Raw genomic sequence first — 23,477 nt, 5'->3', positions numbered from 1 at the left:
TCCTGCAGTTCATTTTTTGCTGACTCATGATATGGTTTTAGAGTGTGCACACTGCTCTTGCAAATGAGGCTTTAATCCCTGTGAACGGCGCAGTTGATTTTCTTCTGAGATGTGCGCATTTGCTAGACATTACACGCTGTGCGTGGAGATTTTCGGAAGTCGGGATACGCCGAACAACACGCAATAACGCCTGGGTCCTCTTCATAGGAAGCCGCTTGGCAGCTACTCGCGTCGATGTGGTTGGCCCAGGACTGGGCCGCATATTTCTGTATAATATGATTCAGTGGTATGATCTACACGAAAATTACGCACTTTATACATTTCTATGAAAAATGAAATGAAATCTTTAAGTTTAACGTCCCACGGTTATGCCGGTTAGGCTAAAGGAGACTGTGATGATGAGAGATGAGTGAAATGGTGGAATGAAGGAAGTGGGAGGAAACGGAAGAACCCCGAGAAAACCCACGAGCACGGTTTGTCCACCACAAAGTTCACTTGGCAGGGGCTGGGATCGAACCCGGGACCCCAAGCACCAGAGGTGAACGCTCTACCACTGAGGCACCGCGCCCCCTACATTTCTATGATGTGCATCGGAAAGGTACAATGTATCCCTCCCAGAATCTGTTGTTTCGGCGGCATCAGACTATGTTAGACTAGTGTTCTACTGTATGACTAACGAGATACTGTTGCCTCATTGCAATCTCACGGCGCGCAGCGGCGATGGGTTGTGCATTCTCAGCACAGTTTCAGACTGACTTCGGCTCAATATAAATTAACTTTATCAAGCTTTCGTAGAAGCAACATATAACGAGACTACACCACAGGCCCAGACAGTGCTGGAAAAGGATCTGACTGATGAAGTAACCTCTACAATAATGAGATAGGAGAAAATTCCAAGTAATTAACACATTTTATTTATCTTCACTGCTTTTTTACACTGACTCCTGCACTGGGGGTTCATAACCTTCTGGTCTCTCAACTTTTGCTCCTGCTTCTTCAGCCGTTCCCTTACCTTCGCCGTGAAGTTCCAAAAGCTTACTGAGCTCGAATCGTGGCTTCTTCAACACCTTTACCTAAAAAGGATAAAGCTTCTATTATTATTTAATTAGAATTACAGCAGTAAGTTCTTGCTAAATACTTGGAAGATGCTCTTAGGCAGCAGATACTTTGTGTATACTTTTTAACAATACGGAACCCTGACATTACGGCCTGCTCTTGTAGTACACCTCAACCGTCACTCCTAGCTGATATATGGAAGAAGTGTACCGAAAACACAAGATAACGGATAATCTTCCTCCTCACACTAAGCAATAACGGAAAATTTCAAGAAACGCAGGAAATTAAGACCTCCTACTGTTAAAAGACTCATCACTAAGCAAATCGAAGACTCATGAAAGAAACAAGAAGTTCATGTAATCACTTAGGAGACGAACTTCGAACCCCCATAGACGTTTGTATTATACTTTGTTTCTTCTAACATACAAAATATTGATTCGTGATTTTTTTTTTTCTTTTAACAGGGAAAGTGTAGTGAATAGAACGTGGGGCACATTAAGGTGAGAACGGCGTGTTACGAAGTTCTGTATCCCCAGGAAAAAATTGGCAAAATAAATTCACAAGAAGATAAAAAGCAGTTTATGTAACTAAAGTCCATCCTATGAAATGGTATTCAAGTGAAAAAGGTAATTTCAGACTAGACGCATGATTACTTCGAATGCTCTTAGATCTAGATAATCTTTTACAGTGATTCCTCACGAAGAAAGTGGAGATAATCATATTGGAAGATGGATAACCACTGAAGATGAATTGAAAGATGTTCGTTACGAATCCGTCTGGAATATAACCTTTCTATCCTATCTTCAGGAAGTGTTGGCATGGCGTATGCCAGCTCTTAAATCTTTCCAGAAAATAAAGAGACCACGAAAAGACCACCTGCCAGAGGGTAGAGACCTGCTCTGACCTTGACTCACTGAAATCAAAATATGACGAGAAGGGGTGGGAAAGTTTTGCCTGTCGCTAAACAATATTGCCATCTTCACTTTATGCTAAAAATCAAGTTAGATTTTTGTTACAGGAAATGAACTTTTTGTTCTCTCGATGACAAGCAAAATTCTAGGAGGTAATGGTACCATTCGGGAGGCAAGCGTCAGGTTGTGAACCAGAGTTTAGAAAAAGTTTGAGGATTAGGCCAAGTTTAATACTAAATTTTGATAAAGATTAGGGCTCGAGCGAAATTCTTTAGAAAATTATCGGGTCGGGTCAAAAACTTTAAAATTTATCGGGCCCGGGCCGAAAACTGGCCTGTGCAGGGTTAAATTAAGCACGAGTCAATATTATTCTCGTCTTGGGTTACAAGAGGAGCTGAAGACTAAACTGACGAAATGAGTGCTGCTGTTGGCAAACAATGCACCAGTTCATTCGCTAATGCATCCATAGCGAAGGCAATGTAGTTAGGATATTGCCGGTGAAATTTTGCCCACCATCCAAATCCACCGGACCAACCAGTTTTTTTTTTTTTTTTTTATTTTGTTCTTCAGTAATAAAGCGTGCACTCAAAAGAACATTTTGAAAGCATGGATGACGTCATTTCTGAAGTAGAAATGTGGTTTCAAACTTGAAGTACTGATTTCGACAAAAACAGCTTACGCAAGGTGAAGGATCGATGACGAAAATGTGTCACGGAGACCGAAACTATGCACAACTATTTTCTTCCAGTGACTATATGAACTATGACAGCCCCTGGTATAGCTCGGAAGAATACAAAGATCCAATTATGATTAACCAGGCAAACAAAATACACATGTGAAAACAGAGGAACAAGATACGGAAACAATACAAATTCGTTAAGACTTAAAGGAAGTAATAATTTAAGGGTAAAACTATTATACTAGACACATTGACAGAAACGCTCAGCCCCTTCCTAGTGGCCCCACGACGCACTGCGGAGAACCTGGAAATGACACCAAACGCCAGTGTAATCAACCTTGGCGGCCCCATGCGAGCATAAGAACATTAGATTTCTGGAGAAAGTGAAAGTTTCCATCAAATACATGAATCCTGTCTGTAAACATCTGAACTCTGTGGGACACCATCTTCCAGCAGGATATGTGTCGCCATACCGTAACGTTATTGAATGTGCTCTGCTCGGTAACCTCACCTTCTCACCTGCCACGTTAGGTCTCCGGGCGTAAGACCTACCAAGCATAAGTGGACGGCGCTCCTTTACTTGTTCGGACCAATGAACCGTCAAATGTAACTGTTGTCTTCCGCAGTCTACTCCTTCCATCAGTCGTGCGAGCTGATTGTAGCGCCGGAAATGCTAGTATTTTGATCGTTCTATCAATTTTCCAATATATCCCATTGATCTACCTTTCTGAATGTGTTCCTTTTAAATTAATCTCCTTTCCTTTTCGCTACTGAGGTGCGATCTACCTATGATTGATTACCTATTACTAAAACATATCACATAATGCTACTGTTCACTGCGAACCATACATATAACGCATTTGTTGTCTGTGGGAACACTGCCTATTTGTATTATTTTCACCAACTCGCGCACACCTACCCCACGCCCGGATCTTTTTGGCACTAACGTTATACTGAAGAGCAACTGTACTTACAAATGCTTCCCGAATAATTTGATCAACTGAATGAGTTTTCACCTAATTGAATATGGTTTAAAATGACAAAAAAACAGTGATAATTGCTATCGTTCCTGTTTTTTCTGTTATTACTGTATACCAATTTAGTCTTATTACTACGATCAAGAGGATCAGTAATTCAAATATTTAATAGAATTGGAGGAATAAAAAGTGTTAGCGATAGACTTTTTTTTTTTTTTTTTTTTGTGCACGTCTTCTGTAGTATTTGAATGATTTCTTTCAAAGCTTGAAGTTATAACATTTTTTTGGCGCTCCTAAATTTTTAAAGATAATTCTTCTTTCTGCTATTTTATCATTATTTTGAATGTCGTGATTGACATATCTGTTTGAAATATAGTAATTTGCCTTATTTCCGGTATTTTGAATCATTAACTCGATTTTCAAGGTCAGTATGACCTCTGGATAAGTAGCCATAAAAAAGTTGAAGATTGAAGGGATACATTTGACAATAAGGAATGAAGTGAAGTAGTGTACAACGTAGATTTTCATTCAGTTTGATCTATGGAACACTAAGAACTAGCAGTGAGTGCATATAAAGTAGATTACCTGTATTATTTTCGCAAGCATTACTCATACTTCCGAAGAAAAGACTTTTTTCTTTTCTTTTCTTCAAGTGACACCGTCAGCTTATTACGCATTTCAAATCTGTATATAAAACTAAAATATCCAGTTCCACATTTGTCATGCAGTGTTGCAAACTAAGGACCAAAGTGTAGTCCCTTTCGATTCACTGAACTACAGATTCAATGGCTGATGCCTTTGAATAAAACTATAGGACATGTCACCTGAAGAGGCGTTCGACAACTATGTAGAAAGGTACACTCCGCGATGGAAGATTTTCGGCAGACTTTACCCATATTACAAGGGGGTAACGCATTTTTAAGTTGCGTATTCTTTTATAGACGGCAAAAATAATTTATTTGGAAGTGTTTACATTTCAAATAATTTAATGTTATAAGTTTATCTTTGTTCTGCTACCTTCACGCCGAATTTTTATTAGAACTAGCCTGGCCGTCCATAGCTTAGTCTCCATGTTCCAGAGGATATATTTTAATACACCGAAAAGGCCATCAATGGAAGTTCAACTATCCCACACAAGTGCTGTGTAGACTTTTTTCTATCAAGTTCATAGCTCTTCCCATTCTCTCTCATTCAGCCCTCTTTTCTGACCCCCCCCCCCCAATCAAAATCTGTTTTTATTTGAAAAGTGTTCGATTTTATCTTTGTCATGATTCATCAACCTTTGTTCTACAGATTTTAGTTAATGGGCTTATCAGTTCTAAATCCCCGAATTCTTAATTTTACTTTTGTCATAACGAACTGCAAGAGCTGACGAGACAGTACTACATATTACTTAACGAATTTCTAGTGTTTTCATGTCTTGTTCTTCGCAGTTTTTATGTACCTAATTTGTTTGCCTGCTCAATCATAATTGGATCTCTATTCCTTTGAGGCATCCGAGGGGAGTATCATAATATTAGGCACTAAAGTACTTGCATGGCCCCGTCTGTCTTAATTACTGGTGTAGAAGCCGCCAAAATTTGGATGTTTGTGATACTCTAACGCCCTTAATTTGAAACATTGAATAATAAATGTAACAATGAAAGTTTTCATATGACAAGTAGATTTGAAATACGTAATTATTTGACGTAGTGCCATTTTAAGGAAAACTTGGTTGGGTTCGCAACCTTATCCTAGTAGTATCACAGTGTGCCAAACAATGTCCCTCTGCCGATATTCCATCGGTACCAAATTTCAGTGTTTTCCGTTCATTAGTTCAAAAATTGTAAGGCTATATCAAGATGATTCAACCTACATAAAACTTCCGCGACTTTTAATTATTTTAGCGCATTGAAAATACTTAAATTTTTCTCAACTCTTCCGTGTCTAAAATATGACAAATTTTAGGTTTCAATAAAGAAATTCTGTTAATCTAATCCATCCTTTGCTCAACCAACCCTGTTCCACTTAATTAGCAAATTATATTCACACAAAGTATTGTATTGTACGAGCTCTATAACACTTCTATTTTCCAATTCTCACGACAGTTGAAACAAAAGTAAAGAGCGTTGTCTGACAACCGTTTGCCTTAATCGCTTTACTATTATAAATTCATACTAGCTATAGATATACCACATTGACCTGACACCCAGTCTTCTGTTCCAAGCGCTGCTATCGGCTGAAGGAATTGCACTCCCTCTCGCTTAGCAACAGCTGAACCCTTATTGGTTCAACGTGTGGGTGTCACGGGTGAGTTTTCATTCGCACTTCTGCCACGAATCAAGAAATTCTGGCAACACTATATTATCGAAATAAGGCAAATTACATCACCTACATCACCAAATTCTTAGACTTCTATGCTCTTCTGTTTAACCTTTTCTTTCTCGTTTGAAAATATCATTTTGTTGTTCTCACTAATGTGTGTTATGTCCACACTTATTTTTCAATGGTCGCAGTTTCAATCCAAATACATACAATCTACAAGGGTCGATCAAGGTTGACCGCAATTTTCGTACGTAAATAATCAATGAATAGCCGGATTATCACGAAACCTGCGGGTGATGTAATGTATTCCTTCTCGAGTAACTAGCGCCCGGCATGACGTATTTGGCGCATGAGCAGCAGTTGCAGCGAACATGGCGGCAAGCAGTGTGTCTGTGGCTGTGAAGCAGCGGTGTGTAATCAAATTTCTTGTGAAGGAGAAAGTTAAACCAACTAAGATTTTCAGAACACTGCAAGCACAGTATGATGAACAAACAATGTCACGGACAAGAGTGTACGAATGGTGTGAACAGTTTCGCGAAGGACGGGAGCTGGTGACAAATGAAGCGCATGTACACATTTGCCAGACTGCAGTCACACCAGTGAATATCGCACGTGTTGAGCAAATGATTCTTGAGAACCGGCGAGTAACAGTGCGGGATATTGCTACCAAGGTGATATCAGTTTCGTGGATTCACGACCACTTACGCTTCCGCAAAATCTGTGCAAGTGGGTTCCCCACCAGCTGACATTTGATCAGAAGTGGACACGCATGGAAGTCTGAACAGCTTCTGAATATGTTTCGAGCCAAAGGTAAATTTTTGGAAACCATCAAATGTGATGAAAACATGGTTGCACAATTCAACCAGAGACCAAGCAGCAGCATGGAGTGGTGGCATAAAGGTTCCACGCCGCCCAAGAGAAGTAAAACGCAGCCGTCCGCTGGAAAGATCATAAGTGTATTCCTGGGATATGAAGTGTATTATCCATGTGGATTTTCTGGACAAAGGGAGCACAATTGATGCCCAGTATTACTCCACGTTGTTGAGTGGTGCTGTACGAAAGTCCATTCGCAAGAAAAAGCCGGGATGTTGGCTGGAAATGTCATTCTTCTCCATGACAATGCCCGCCCTCACACTCAGTGTGACAACACAACTTTGGCCGAAATGCGCTGGGAAGTTCTGCCCCATCCCTCTTAAGAGTCCAGAATTAGCCCCCAGTGATTATAATTTGTTTGCGCCGCTTTAAGACCATCTGGGAGGGAAGAAATTCACGACAGATGAAGCACTGTGGAACGATGTTCTCTAGAGGTTACAACAACCAAGTTCTTTCTACTTCAAAGGAATCAGAGCTTCCACAACGAAGGCAACGATGCATCGACGCGCACGGAGAATACTTTAAAAAGCTGATGTAGTTTGGTGCTTCTTGTGCTATCTGTTTCCTTAGAAGAAATAAAAGTCCCGGTCAACCTTGAACGACCCTTGTATAATCTCTAAATTTACGGAATTACCTCAAATTCATCCTCACAATCTAATATAAAAATTATTAACATCTGAGTCTTAAAAAGTTAGGAGTGTACTTCAAGGTTCATATTGCAAGCAAATTTGAGCTATATCCTAATTAACCCAGAAGTATATATCGACCGCCAATTCTTTAACTGCATTAGACCTTCTTTGCAACTTAAGAAAAGCGTGTCTTATTGACTATGAACTTAAAATATTATATAACTACGGGTAACAAAATATTTCGAATGTACTTTGGAACTGAAATCACACTAAGTTGTTTGCTTCTTACCTTGCGAATGAATACATCGTGCAAAGGATAGATCCTTTGGCAGGCCTTTTCTATGTCCTTTGCTATTGAATCAGGAAGGAGTTTGTTAACTACTTCCTTTAGATCACTAGAAGCGATATCCCTAGTAATTATTTCCACCATCTTCTTTCGAATAGCTCTCACCTGAAACAAAACTTAAACATTATAATTCTGCAAGACTAGTAGCTCGTTTCTTTAATAATTCCACTATATATGTACACTCTATTACAAAAAGAATGGGAGCATTGGTTAAGGTTAATTTAAGCTAAAAATTTTCAAGTCCAACTTCAGGTACCTTCGGAAACAGTATACCAAAAATCTCAGGTTCGAATCCCAAGCCAATGTTCGCAATAGGATAATTGTGCAGATGTGTTTTTCTTTAACCCTTCGTAAGCGCGGCACACTCATATTTCGGCTGGTGTTTTCTCTCTCTCTCTCTCTCTCTCTCTCTCTCTCTCCGCAATAGGTGATGAGAGTTGAACCTCTTAGTACCTTTCTCTCCCGCAGAGTGCTTCAATGTCATGTGTCAGTGAGATCCCCATTATTGTTGTGACTGGAAAGATACGGTCTCTGCTCGTTCATATTACGGGCAATATTTGTAGTTGAAATGGCTCAAGAAGTATTTTTTACGATTAATAATTGAAATGATCATAGTTGTATACTGATAAAGGGGATGGTAATACAATACAATCATATTTAGCTTTAATAACGAAAAAGAATTCATACAATAATAATAATAAACTCGTCTCTGAGGCGAGCCACACTAAAGATGTTAAAGAAATTCACCACACTTACGAAGGGTTGAGTGTAATAAGACATGTTGAAATTTTATTAAGTGTAGAAAAAAGTAACATTCATTAAATACATAACGAGTTAGTACTTAAACTATATATAGCTGGTCTTAGTGTTCCAAAGTTTTAAGTACATTGACACAAAATGGTTAGAGATTTTAATATCCTAACAACGTGAGGTATATGGATGAATTATGAACGAGAATCACAATTATTAAAAATGGCTACCATTAGCATGCACACAATCTTTAAGTCTTTGTGGGCACTCGTCATATTGCACTACGCAACACCAACTAAAAAATCTGTAGGTGCCTTGAGCACTTGCAAGTCATCTCCTGAAGCCTGACCCACAAAATTTATAGTCCGACGGTTTTCGGACTTGCAGAAGGTCAATTTGAAGTGGAAATGAAGTCCGGAACACATGCCTTCGGCCACTACTAGATTGTCCGTGCCTTGTGTGCTGGGACCGAATCCTGATGGAAGCTCCAGTTCTGTCCATGGAAGGTGTTGGTGAGATTCTTGACTAGTCTCTCAAGCAGTTTCCTGGTACACTTTGGCTGACGTTTTGACCCCCTTTTCACAGAAATGGAGCACCGTTGTGCCATCGTGACTCACACTTCACCACAAAATGAGGCAGGGTGTTAACTCCTCTGGATCTTTTTCACCAGCTTCTCTTAGAGGATATGGCATATATCCTGTCATTTTGGACACTGGAAGTCTACCACTGGAAATCTTTTAATCAGTGAAAAGGATTCGACGGTGCCCATTTGCTGCGTAACGCTTAAGTAAGCGCTTTGCTTTTAGAAGCCTCTACTACTTTCAGTTAATCGATATTTGATTTATCAGGAGCAAGTTTTCATGCTTCTCACCATAATTAGTGTTTCCGCCGTTGCAACTGTATATTGGCATCTTACTTCCACTTGAGTTACAGCATCGTAGAATGCTACTGATCTATTGCATAAGACGTAAGCCAGTTTTCTACTCCAAGGACAATCTTCTGAAACACAGATCATTGGTAAGTTTTGGTTGCCATAGGAACAACACATTGTATTAAATCGTTAAATTTATTCCTTACGCTATGTAAGCAATCGCCATAATTCAAATTTAACTAATAAAGAAATAATACTGTCAGCTAACATACTTTGTCTTCTAAAGTGGATCGAGTTTTACTTTATGATTTAGTGTAATGAACCTTCGTGGTTACACTTTTTTTTTTTTACTTTATATCTAGAATACTTACGAGATTTTCATTGCAGCTTTGATTTGTTATTTAACATAACCCAATTAAGTACAATTAGCATATTTACTATTAAAAGTAGTACATTTTAAAAACTGCATCACTCAATACAAACTAAATTTCTACACACCAATTATCTCGTTATAATACAAACCATGCTTTAGCTAGACGCTATGTTCCTTACACCTCAAAACTTAACAAGTTAAAGCTTGTTCAGAATAATTACGCAACATGCGTTCCAGTCACACCAGTGGGTTCCGCCATTTCTGGCTCTGATGTGAGGCCTGGAACTTCATATACCAATTATCATCACTACAAGCTTTAGTACAAAGGAACTTATACTGTTCCCAGTATATTATTTTCGCATTTTGAACAGAATCCAAACAGCTTCCAACAACCTCACGGGCTAGGCTAACACCAAAATTTTTCCTTACCATGAATGCAATCCAATAGAACGAAGACTGACTATACAATAGATGTCAATCTTTTTAGGTTTAAGGTGATTTGTATTTCAAAAATCACTGATGGTTTACCTGTTCAACAGCCAGCTAGACGGAATCAAAACAATGACTGCTTGATATAGACAGTATGAGACAGACCCCCTTTCGACTTTCTGATGAACAATTGGCAATCTGCTCTAATCAAGAGAGAAGGACTGGACTGGCTCCTTAACGTTTCGCAAGAAAGGATAATCAATAGTTATAGCAAGCTCTAAATTAACCCTTAACTTACAACAAAAGAAAAAAAAGTTAATACTGTGTACAAATGATTACTTTAACTGGATTAATAGCTGTTTTATCTGGTTTTTGGATCTTCGAATGACCGAGTCACGAAAGTATGTGAATCACACTTCTGAAAGTTATAAAGTTAACATTACAGTTCATTCTAAATGAAGGGCATGAACTATGGCTTGTTTTCAAAATTATTTTTGAATTTCCTGATTTTGACACCTTAGGTTCATTAAATCGAGAACAGTTCACACACTAGTATGAATATTCGAAGTTTATCTTAAAAATTACAAAGCACAATATAGTAGGTCTTGTGAGAGTTTTCTTACCTGTGTATGCTGTGCATAGCATGTTTTCCTTTGAGACATTTGGTCTTTGTTGGTGAAACCAATACAGAAAATACGCAGCAAGTATCCGTCAGTAGTTTTGACATCTACGTGCGCTTCAATCAAAGTCTAAAAATAAAAATTTACATATTTAGTGTTCAAGCATGGGTTACAATAAAATAACTACTTATGTGGAGTAAAATGAACACTTTAAAGCATGCACAAAATACGAATATGAAATCATACAAATTTTATTAAACTCACGATATATTCAAGTCGAATCACTATTTACGTAAGACAACCAACGGTAATACATACTTTCTGATCAAATAACCTGATTAATTTACTTAGTAGTCTTAAAGAACACATTCGAAACTTTTTTAAACCTTTGTTGAGAAGTAAAAATCCAACATACCCTTTAGACGGAAGAAGAGGGATGAACGATTGAAGTGAATGATTGTGAAATTAAATTTACTATACTCTCTCACCGACAATCGAACCCAGATCATGCACACACGCAAGCCACCGACTATCGGGAGGGCTCATATTTGTTAAACGTCACGATGGTAATTAATTGACTGATTGATCTATTACCTATTAATAATTATCTTCCTACATACAAGATCATTTTATATTCTGTGGAAAATACGTGTTAGATGCATACAGAACGGCTATTTACAACAGGAACTTCATTTTGTAAAAGTTAAGAGCCAGCAACCGATCGGACCTCTCAACCTCCTTAACCACGTCCACATCTCCACATTTCTTCCAGTTCTGGAAAACCTTCTGGATTCGTTATATGATTTTTTTTTTTTTTCATTTAGGAGATGAAATTTTTTCAATTTACATCCCACGGTTACTTCGATTAGACTATAGGAGTGATATAAATTAATGCAATGGTGGAATGAATCACGTACGTGAAAAAAACGGGAGAATCCCAAGAAAACCTATGCACACGGCGTTTGTCCAGCACAAACCCATTTGTGCGAGTTGGGATCGAATCAGGGACTCCAAGCACCAGAAGTGAACGCTCTACCACTATGCCCCCAGGGGATTTCCCGACTTACTGTGAGACGCGGCATTGAAGTTTTAAATAAAATAAATACTTTTGTTTCAACAATATATTTTTAGATTTTTCTTCTTCAGTATCAATAACTTTTTTGCTTCTTTTCAAACAATGCTTAGCCTAAACACTATTTGAAGGTTATTTAGACGAGTAGCAAAAGAATGTTTTTGTGCAAACACTATGAAATAACTAGTAGATGTGTAATTTATATATTATCTGTCACAATAAAAAATAATGCCTATTTTTCGCTAGATAACATCTTTTTTTCTTTTTGTTCCTTCTATCAATGAAAGGTATGAGAAAATAAATTTCACTTAAATGACTTAGTACCTTTAAGGCTTATTTGTTTTCTATTTGTATCATACAAACATATTTTCCAATTGTCTGGATTCCCCCCCCCCCCATTTATTTATTTATAACTACGTGGTACGAACTTAGCAGTTACACTTAGCAGCAATTTCACATATATAAAGACTAATACATTCATGACTGTCTTTCCACACAATAGATATTGATAGAAGTGGAATGATGTCCGGTTTGCGTCAACTTCGATAGAGGTTCAACTAATTTTGAATGTTTGTATCATTGCAAACTACGTTAGACTCAAATATTCCCCATCACAGACTGTGCTAGATGCCAAGGCCTTAAGTTTCCTGCCATTTCCCAAATACTCGCTCTTCCAGTTCCTCATAGTTGTGTGATTGACAATCACTACTAACAGTGAATACTGCTATACATAACGCAATCTATGTTACTCCAGTTTGAAGACACGGTTAAATAATTTTTATATATTACGTGCGACACGTGTACGTACCTCACTGTCTGTTCATTTCTACAACTTCACATACGAAACTTTAACATGAAAGTTCAATTATAGTTTCGCAGAGAACAGATAATCTGAGTACATCGAGTTAATTCTGAGCTCTACAGCTATTCTTAGCTTACATTTAGTTTACGATTTGTACTCGTCTGTCGCATGTATTAAAGTAACTCGCATAAATAATACTTTGCACTACATTTAGCTTAGGATATTTTAGAAACAAGAGACCTTCTGAGCTATGTAATTTTTAAACTGTTTTCTATAACTACTAGATATTACGGACTATCATCCGAACCCACACATTTTACTGGACGCACTTACCTGCCATTTCTTCACCATGCTTCTTAACTTATCAGTAGTAAGGTCCATACCATGGAAATTCGTTAATACATTACGACCTTGTACATCTTCTGCAATCAATCTGAATTTTCGGAACGACCTTTCGGCATCATTATCATTTTGTAAATCTGCTAGTGACACCTCAAACACGCGATTTTTCAACCCCTCTGATGCAATTTCTGAAATAATAATAATAATAAATAATTGGCTAGTCAACAATGCACAAGAATATCTACATATATGAAAAAAAAAAAAAGTAAATACACTGAATCATCACAAGATTCCCAAACTATTAGGTACGAAACCTTGAAAGCTCACGTAAATATTTCTCATGTACCCTAGGCTGATAAGATGGTTTTAAAAATGTGAATACTAATTCGGGGAAACTAGGCTCCACATATGCGACTTGTCCACAAGCTGTGTAACACTACTTCATTTATATTTGAAAAGCTTCCCAATTTACGAAGTTCAATGTCGTATGAGGGAGTATATATTTTAGTACTCTTGGCATTACGCTCCTTCGGAATGATCTGTCATTTTCTGTCTTCAGCTTCTTTTCCTCGCGTCGTTGATTTGTTGCTTCTGCAAAACGAGAACGAGCATTTCGTGCATAATAAGATCATGGATTTCCTTATGGATGATTTCTCAAGGTCACCAGAAAAAGCTACTGACGTTCTTTTAAATAAGCTCCTACATATTGTGCACTGATTGAAAAACTTTCTAGATATGAGTTTCCGTGAGAGAAATCAAGACCATTTTAACATCTCTTAGCTCACTGCAAACTAACTATCCAAATTACACGGGAGGGTCCCACAAGTTGTCGCGAATATCTGATTAACATATAGCACATCTGACAGAGCATCATGAGAAATGAAAATGAGCAAAATTTAAGGTGCTATGGACCAGAAGGATAGGAGCTACGGGGCTTCAAAATTTGAATATCCAAAAATTTACATCATGGAATTATGTACGTTTAAAGTGAATATCTTGAAAACCGTTAAAGCAATCAAAACAAAAGTTGCACAATTTAATGAGAACAAAATGTCCTATCCAAAACTACAAACAGTGTTGCCAACTCGACAAAAATATTTTGTTTCAAATAGTACCATATACAAGTGTTCAGATTTAAAACGCACTATTATCACTAAACAGAACAGTGAAGTGTAGTGGTACAGTGTTGGACACTGTTGGAGCTACGTATGCTGAGAATGTACAATGGGGAAGTCTGGTATGTGGCAACACAGAGTAATAAAGGAATGCAGTGGAAAAAAGTGCATTACACTTCCGTAGCCACGGTGAGTAAGCAGACAAATGCGAAAACAAAATACACGCTTGGAAAAAAACACGTGTTTTCTAATTCTGTAAAACTATTCTCCAGATTTGGAAGATTAGTTTCTTGGCGTATGTATTTCGTATTAAGTAATATACTCTTACTTCTTTTCCTACATACCATATGATTAAGTTTGTACACTGTAATATTACTATATTCACATTGGAAATAATTATTTTATGACTATCTCATTTTGTTTTTAGTCGGCCCAGATAGCGTGTGGTCTAGAAGGCGAGACAACCAACCTATTAAGCATGCGGGTTCCAATTCTGCCTTGAACATGTTTTTGTTGTACTTTTCACCTTACATTTCATTGTTATCTTCCTTTGTCATAGTGGTTCGCATCCTATTTCACACTATAGGTCCCGTCCTATATAGCTTCGGAGCTGACACAGGACGTTAAAATAGCATCACTCAATTTAGTTTTTCAAATGCATTAATATTTTGTGACACTGCTGACATTTTGCTATGTTATACTATCGGTGTTACGCATTTGAACTAAATTCATAGTATGAGAGAGATTCCATTATTTCCATCTGTTGTCACATATAAGACTTCTGCATAGTACATTTACAGCACACGTAGCTCTAACAGTGTGTAACATTGTGCCACTATACTTCATTATTATGTTTAGTAATAAGAGTGCGTTTTAAACCTGTGAACACTTGTATATGGTACTATTTGAAACTATTTTATGCTGACTTGGCAACACTGTTTATGGTTTTCGATAGGGCATTTTGTTCTCATTAAATTGTGGAACTTTTGTTTTGATTGCTTTAATAATTTAAGATATTTACTTTAACCGTACATAATTCCATGATATCTTTTGGATATTCAAATTTTGAAGCCTCATAGCTCCTATCCTTCTGGTCCATAGCACCTTAAATTTTGCTCATTTTCATTTCTCATGACGCTCTATCAGATAAGCTATACGACAATCAGATAGCAACAACTTGTGGGACTCTCTCGTGTTAGCCAAAGTCATTAAAAGGCTGATCAGCTCTAATGTACGGACTCACTAGTTTTCCAATTTAGATACGAACAAAACTATGAGATGCCTCAAATCTACATCTGAACTGTTACCATCTACCTAATTATTTTTAACTAGTTTAACTACAAGACATCATATGATTCACCCCAACATCAAATTCTGCAGAAACTAAGATCCAAACACGAACGAGATCTAGTCAATTTATACTTTAAAGGTAGTTTCTCCAAAAGTTTAAGAAGAAATTTCTAGAGACACTTTCTGCAATTTCGGAGGAAATACAAAATACCTATTAGACGACACTTCTTGAAGGCAGTATAGTAGCAAGAACCAATGTAAATTTTCCGAAAAAGGTTTTCCTTATTTCTCACATCAACTCATATATATATGAACAACTAAAAGGTTTCTGGTATTATCACATCTGATAAGTATTGTAAAGAAATGGACCGACAAGGGTCAGTCTGAAATTCACTTAAAAAAAAAAAAAAAAGTTATTTCTAAAGCATGCGCTTTTTTAAAAACATGTAAGTTTAGGGATAAGTATTTTATAATTTTTTCAACACATCTGACAAGCACTCTCAGCTCGAAGAGCTGTGAACTTTCTTACACTTAACACTTCAATGTACACTCATGTCCAAAATTATTGTCACATGACTATAAATATGTTATTCTAGTAATATAATTTGATAACTAATTCGCCCGGTATTTCTTATAATGTTAGTATGTGTATAATCGCAAAGACAAGTATGTGGTAAATTTCATGTCAAAAGAGTAGTAAATAAGAACAAGGAAAGGAAAAAAAATAATCTTGTCCATTTGGTTACATTTTATTTTACTCATTATGCTTTTCGTATTTATTCTTTTCCTATGGAATTTACCACAAATATAGATTTCCTGATTATACATATAGTATCAGTATTAAAAAGTACTCTGCAAAATCATTATCAAATTATATTCTTACAAGACAGATAGATATGCGACAATAATTTTGGACATGAGTGTACACTTCTCCAAAATATGTAATTGCGCACTCAAGGTAATGAGTGGAAAGCCAGAAGAAAAAGATTAGTGAAGCCTTTCCAACACACGTTGTTTGCTATTTTAAATATTCAAGTCCTATTTCATCATTTAATACAATATTTCAGACCAAAACTACTTTTCAAATGCAGAAAACTAAAGAATGAATATTATATATATATATATATATATATATATATATATATATATATATATATATATATATATATATATATATATATATATATATATATATATATATTTATTTATTTAATTGAAAGAAAATCGTAAAAAACGAGCTCCCTCACCTTCAATACAACTGAAAGGTGATTCGATAACCATACGTGTTTAATTTTTTCTTTGTTGGAATTCAAAACTTTTGAACCTAGTTCGAATCCCACTGGCTATTTATAAAATAAATAAATAAATAAATAAAAAAAATCACTGTTCTTAGTCTCTGTTTAATTTCAGTTTTTCTCTCTTCAGAAGAAGTGAAGCTTTAAAAGTCGCTTAACTGATTACCGTTGTATCCGACGATTTCCCAACACCAAGGAAATGAATTATCTGAGCATTCTTTTTTAAGGGTATATAGATGTTACTAAATTGGACTAAAGCGCTTATTAGATCCCAATGTGCGGAAGAAAGTTGACAAAAATGTGTGACAGAAAATCGAGAAGTTCTCGTTTTAACTTATGCTATAGAATAAAAGCGGTCATTGATAGCAAGAAGCTGTTTGCTGCAATTAATGAAGCATCTCAAGAATATATTCAGTGGCGGCTCGTACTGTCATTAACAAAGCGTGCTACAATATATATATATATATATATATATATATATATATATATATATATATACGTGTATTTATCTACTGAAGGCGGAAGTTGATATCCATCCTTCGATTCTTAATGTTGGCAAACTTTTCTATCACCCTGGAGTCACCCATGTTGTTGATCAAACTTTTTTCTATCGAGAGCATGGCAAGGGCAGTTAACCTTCCTGACCTACGGAAATTCCTCATAAATGTCTTAATTCTCTTTAGAGACGAAAAGCATCTCTCAGGCTCTGCTGTGGACATTGGTATGGTCACTGTTATTTGCAAAAGGGTTGTTATTTCGCTAAAATTGTTCTGTAAATTGTTTTTAAAGATAAGCTGACAGAACCAAAAGCTCAGTGCGAAGTCACTGCTTACCTAACATTGGGTAGCTTTCAACCGCAGTGTCCAGAGATCTTCCGGAAAAATCACTAAAATTTGCAGAATCCAGAAGTTTGGCGGCATCCAAATGGCTTCTTTTCTCACATCTATTTCGCGCATCCGCAGAAATGTGATCACATACTTCTTTGGCATTGGGTACTCTGCAAGATATAATCCGCCCATATTTGTTTTACCAACTTTTGGAAAAAAATATCACTTGTTCTAATATTGTCTGTCATTCCGAATTTTCTCAATGGCTTCAATTAAATATTTAAGTACTGTTTGTACTTTAATGGTAGGCCTGCACTGAATTTGATTATAGAAAATATTCACATGCGGCATTATTTTGTGAAAGAATTCTAACCAAAACATGAATTCCCTGTGTTGGATTTCTCTAGTTCTGAAAAGCACTCTTTCGAAACATTTTAATTTTCATAGATAGAATTGACGGTTCGTGACTTGAAATTCCATTTAGTAGCTGACCCACTCGGAATACGTCGTACAGCCACTTTTTTTAAAAACAGATACACGCTGTGGGGAGCAAGAGGAAAAATGTGGAAAATCCTGAAAGACTACAGAAGAAAACCCTTGCCGATTGATTTTGAGATGCAGTTCTTCCCATTATCAAATTTAATTCGTTAACAATGGACGTAGTGTGCCAAAGGAAAGTGTTCTTTAATTTTAGATTGTAGTCATTAATTGATCCCTTATTACCGATGCCCCATTAAATGTGCGCGCTATAATTCTGCTACGATCTGAATCTGTGTCAAAAATGTTCAATTCATTTAATATACACTCCCGACAATTCTGGGTTCCCGGACCTTTAGGATTAAAGAAAATAAAAAAGAGGAGAAAAGACAAAACCGAGCGGCGAGCGCCGCCAGTAAGCAAAAGAAAGCGAGAAAGAGGAATACTTAGCGCTTGCGCAGAATGTCTTCGGGCTCAACCTAACACAGCACGGTGGAAGCTATTCTGGGTGTAAAAAAAGGAAAGTGGACAAGGCATATTGAGATCTTTGCTCCATGCTAGAGATATAGGCTTGTATAGTTCAAGCGGGCTCCATTCAGTACAGCCCGCTCGGTTCGTTAGTACAACTTCCACACTGCTGAAGGCGCTGATAATCGCGCTCCACGCTCGAAAAAGATCGTCATGGGAAAGTTCTGTATTTTGTTAATTGATGAACAGTTTAAACAAATGAATAGATGAAAATTTTTTGAACTAAAATTGGTCTAACGCAAATACACAAACATAGGAAGCGTGCTGTAGCCCGGTAGCCCTACGTCAGAAACCGCTACTGAATATATTGTCTTCACTCTCTACAACATCCGGTTTCAACACAGAAAATAACACGCCATACAACTTCTTCACGTGGTGTAGATCAAAGAAGTATATGTTTGTCAAACGCAGTGCAACCATACATTATAAAATACTAGTTAGTTACACGTGTACCCCACGAAGAGGTGGTTTATAATTGCATATATACTTGTATTATGTGATGGCTGAGCGTATATGGATGAATTCATCGTCCCTGAGGAAAATTGAATTCAACTTGCCCACTGATTTTCCTTCATTTTTAAGTACTCGGACTTCACGCCAAACAGCTCATCCTTCTTTCGTTCTTCACGTTTCAACCCCACAGTCATTTCTACTACCCTGGTTGTTTGAATCAGTTGTTCGTTGACACACTCCCTTACTAATGAAGTAGTTAAACTCACTCTAATACGCAATCATCTATTTCACTAATTCATGAATCTGAAGAACGCAACAGTTTAAAGAATCGCAAACGTTGTGCCACATCCTGACAACATACAACTATCGTAGAAGTACAAATGGAAGACAAACCAATGTAAATTTCAGAACTACGCGTAGAAAACACAAGGCGCTATAAAATTCAACTCACCGAAGAGACTATGGAGAATACTAAACATACTTGTTGCACCTCTAGAGAGCTCACTTGATCAGGAGTCTCATTCCGCTTAAGTAATCATACTATTTGAGGACCGTGATACAACGGAACGAAGTCCTAGGAACACTACATTAATTCAAGTTTTACATATTAGATATAGTAATTATATATAATTAAAAAAAAAAGGCAACTTACTGGTTCCTTGAGTACGATTTACTAAGGTTTTGCCAATCTGGCGAGTAGCAAACATTGAGGGTGCCTTGACATCATACCAGTCCTTTCTGGTAAATGGATCAACTCTGAAATAAGAAATGGACAAACTCAGTGAAAATATAAATATAAATATTACCTCAAATTATTAGCAAAGCGTTCGTAAGTACGTGATCAACATAAGATACCTGAGTCAATGATCTTTATTTCGAGCATGACGATCAAATATCTAAGGGTTTTGCCGAACTTGGATTATTAGTACACTACCCATAATCTAAATAATTCAAATCTTAGCTGCAAATAACTCTCTCAAAGCAGATCATAAATAGTTTATCTTTCAAGAAGATACTTTCAAAATAAATAAATTTGACTTAATACTGACACAGACTGCACAACTGACACGTACGTGAATAGCCGAACAAACGCTCACAAGAGTTCTTACATGAGAATACGAGTCTCGGTAACACTCATTTATGAAGGTAATTTTGACCGAGTCTACTTACAATGTCGAACAGTTGCGTTGTTCTCCATACATGGATCATGGTATAATGTCTGAAAGCGTTCAACTAAGGGGAGAAAAGCAAGGTTGAATACTCACGCGTGGCACCGGAATAAGACATGTTTCTCCAAATCGTCAATTTTAATCCGAGAGTCAACTAGTTTTGGCATATTTTCACTGATCTGTCTATATTATAGATTCTTTTTAACTTGCAATGGACTAGCTGATAAAATATCCGACAAAGGAAAACGTCAGTTGTAGCTGTTGTATACAACAGTTGTTGATATACTCCCTCCCCTAAAATGTAATTTTCGAAAAGCTGGGACAATTTTCAATTGCTTTTAATGCGAAATTTATACATCGAATTTTATCTCCCTAAGCTGAGGTTTCAGAAACTTAATTCTGACGTAAGTTTTCAGTAATTCCCTCTTCCTCTAGGGGACGTATTTTAACCACGTGATAAAAGTAGGTACTATGTTCCAAAATTCATTTCCCATGATCCAGCAGTGTGTATTTACATACGGGACAAACAGAAAAAGCCTTATATTCAGAAAATGAGCTCCTTGTGGCTAATCAAGTTAGTGTACGTGAGAGACCGGGGTTGAATTCCCAGCAATACCTTATGTGGTTCGGATGTACGTTCACGTCTCATAGCATCGCTACCGAAAGGGTTGCTAAACTAAATATATATATATATATATATATATATATATATATATATATATACAGAAGGTGCCCCACAATTTAAAAACTTTCACTAACTCTTCGAACGATACATTTAACAGCTGCTATGTCCCGATACATTAATGCCTACACTGGAATCTATACTTGCTAACAGTATTAGCAGAAGTAAGTTTTCTAGAGGGGAAGATTCTGTCACATCCACAGCTATCAGTTGCTTGGCTGTTTTAACAGAGGACATTACACGTTCTTAAGAAGTGTACCAATACTGCGGACCACAAAATACAGTTCGTCAAACATGAAGGAAAAAGAGGCTTGCCCGATTGAAAATTGTCAGAGTACTAGTTCTAATGCTACTGATTTCCAGGAATGAACATTTCGCTTGTAGTAGGTTATCCGCTAAAAGCTTCCGTAGAACGTGGACATTGTGTATACGGAGGTTTTGAAGACACCTGACACACATTTCTTCAAGAAAGGCAACATCTCGATCGCCGTTTTGAATTTGGGTGCGAATCAGACCGAATTTCCACGCATGCGATAGAAGTATGCCTTGCTTGCGATTTGGTAGCGTCTGAAGCCGACCATAGACATATTTTATAGAACAAAATTTTCCAATTTCTACTTATAATTGTACAGGTAAAAAAAAATCGTGACCGATAGACACCCTGTGTACTATTTCTAGAACAAAACAGTACCTTGGCAAATGTAGAACACACACACACGCGCGCGCGCGCGCGCACAAAGTTGTAACGGAATTCGTTCCCTATCAACACAATTGGAGGAATATTCTACAGTTTTGATAGCCATACGTATTAAATTTATTTTCGTAATGATTCAATACCCTTGAATCTGGTTCGAATCCCAATGGGATTACATTTTTTCTAACCTTTTTGCTATTCTTTCGCAATTATATTTATTAGACGGGGATGATTGACAACTTTCTAACTTAAAAACCTGAACCGATCTGTTCCACCTTCGGTTTAATTAGGACTTTCAGAGAAAGATGGTACATATTCTTAGAACGCTAAATTGATTTTCGTAACACCAATCACTTTTGCTCTATATCAACATTGAAACCGAATATTGTAGTAATTTCTACCGCATCCGGTCTTACTAGAGTTAAGGATAGAAATGAAATCTTGGGACGTTTAATCCATCACAAAAAAGCTTCCAGCTATGTTACCATTATTCGTTCTATACGAGGGTTGTTACATAAATTCTAAGCCTAACCAAGAAGTATTAGAACACGTAAAATTTTAGGCAGTATTTATTAAACTTTTCTATATCATACCAAATTTGGTATTAACATCGACTTTTACTCTGTTGTTACAGGTCCAGAAAGGCAAGAGTGACCAATGTGTGACCAAATGCAGAAATTTAAGACGAGAGCTGTTATTGAATATCAACAGGAAATGTTTCAAGTCGCAGGAGATCCACGCCGACAAGGTTGCTACTTTAGGTAATAGTGCTTCTTCATATGCCACCGTGACGAAATGAGCAGCCGGACTTAAGAGGGAGAGAACCTCCACTGAAGAATACATTCGATCAGGAAGGCCGTGGAAGCACTAACTCAGAACATTGACAAAGTGCGTGAAATAATAATGAATGTTCAGCTAATGTCAATCATGCAAATTGCTGAGACAGTGGAATTGTTTACTGCAATGGTTGACCGAATTATCACCCAGCATCTAGGAGAGCAATATTTCCGCGAAATGGGTGCCTAAAATTGACATGATCAAAAGCCCACGAGACAACATTTCAGGGCACACGGAACCAAAAGTTCAGGTCGAAACTGAGTGCAATTTTTTCTTCCTATTCTTCATCTCTTCCGGGCAAATCCAGACATTTTGCACCCGAGTCATAACAGCATAAAAACTAACTTATGGAGAGCACTATAGTATGACATGAAATTCCAGTTGTCATGAATACGGAGGGGCTTTGAGCAAATCACTAAGGTATATGACCACCTTGGGTACCAAATGCACCCTGCATATGTCTGCCATGCTGTCCACGAGAGAGCATCAAGTTCCAGGAGTATGTTGTCCCATTCCTCCCTAAAGATAGTTTCAGGTTCTGCAAGGTCAAAGGTGGTGGATTCCGATGTGCAAGCTGTCGTCCAGTTGCATCCCAGACACGCTCAATGGGATTCAGATCAGGGAATAAGGTGGCTAGTCCATTCAGTAGATCTTCTACGCCCCAGGGTCTCTTCAATCTGGGTTGTTCTGTATGACTTGCTTTGTCGTCCATGAACATGAAATTGACCCACCACCAGGGTGGAAAAAAATCATGATTTTTTTTTCAAAAAATCATTTTTGTTGATTTTTCTGATTTAAATCTATTTTTTTTATTTAAATAAAATCTTTTTCTTCGTATAATACAAGTCGCGAACTGAAGAAAGAACATTAGGAATTAGTATTAAATGCTAATTATGCCATTTAAGTGAAAGTATTGGGTTTTAATTTTGAATTCATTCCCAATCGTTAACCTATTTCAATCCCAAACAATGTTTCTTAAGCATTAAGGAAAAAGTACAGCAATGTATATCAACATGACACTTCTTTTCACGAAAGTTACTTGTATTTGGCAGGGGCATATTTTTAAGCAATTGGAA

At 37.1% G+C, this 23,477-nt stretch overlaps 1 protein-coding gene across 1 annotated transcript in view; it reads right to left on the bottom strand.

The window, feature by feature from the left end:
- Positions 1-891: 891 nt before the first annotated feature.
- The window catches only part of RpS3A (ribosomal protein S3A), a 40,058-nt gene continuing 17,472 nt past the window's right edge, over positions 892-23,477 (bottom strand). Inside the window, exons 2-6 of the mRNA XM_081747794.1 lie at positions 19,672-19,775; positions 13,026-13,222; positions 10,822-10,947; positions 7,719-7,880; positions 892-1,073 (exon numbers count right to left, since the gene is read on the bottom strand). Coding sequence (XP_081603920.1) covers positions 933-1,073; positions 7,719-7,880; positions 10,822-10,947; positions 13,026-13,222; positions 19,672-19,775 — 730 coding nt within the window. The 3' untranslated portion in view covers positions 892-932. The remainder of the gene's footprint in view (positions 1,074-7,718; positions 7,881-10,821; positions 10,948-13,025; positions 13,223-19,671; positions 19,776-23,477) is intronic.

Source organism: Thermobia domestica, unplaced genomic scaffold (assembly GCF_964235325.1).
Source record: "Thermobia domestica unplaced genomic scaffold, izTheDome1.hap1.1 HAP1_SCAFFOLD_669, whole genome shotgun sequence".
NCBI classification, from domain to species: domain Eukaryota; kingdom Metazoa; phylum Arthropoda; class Insecta; order Zygentoma; family Lepismatidae; genus Thermobia; species Thermobia domestica.
The sequence above is the reverse complement of the archived record's forward strand: the minus strand, read 5'-3'. Positions and strand labels throughout refer to the sequence as shown.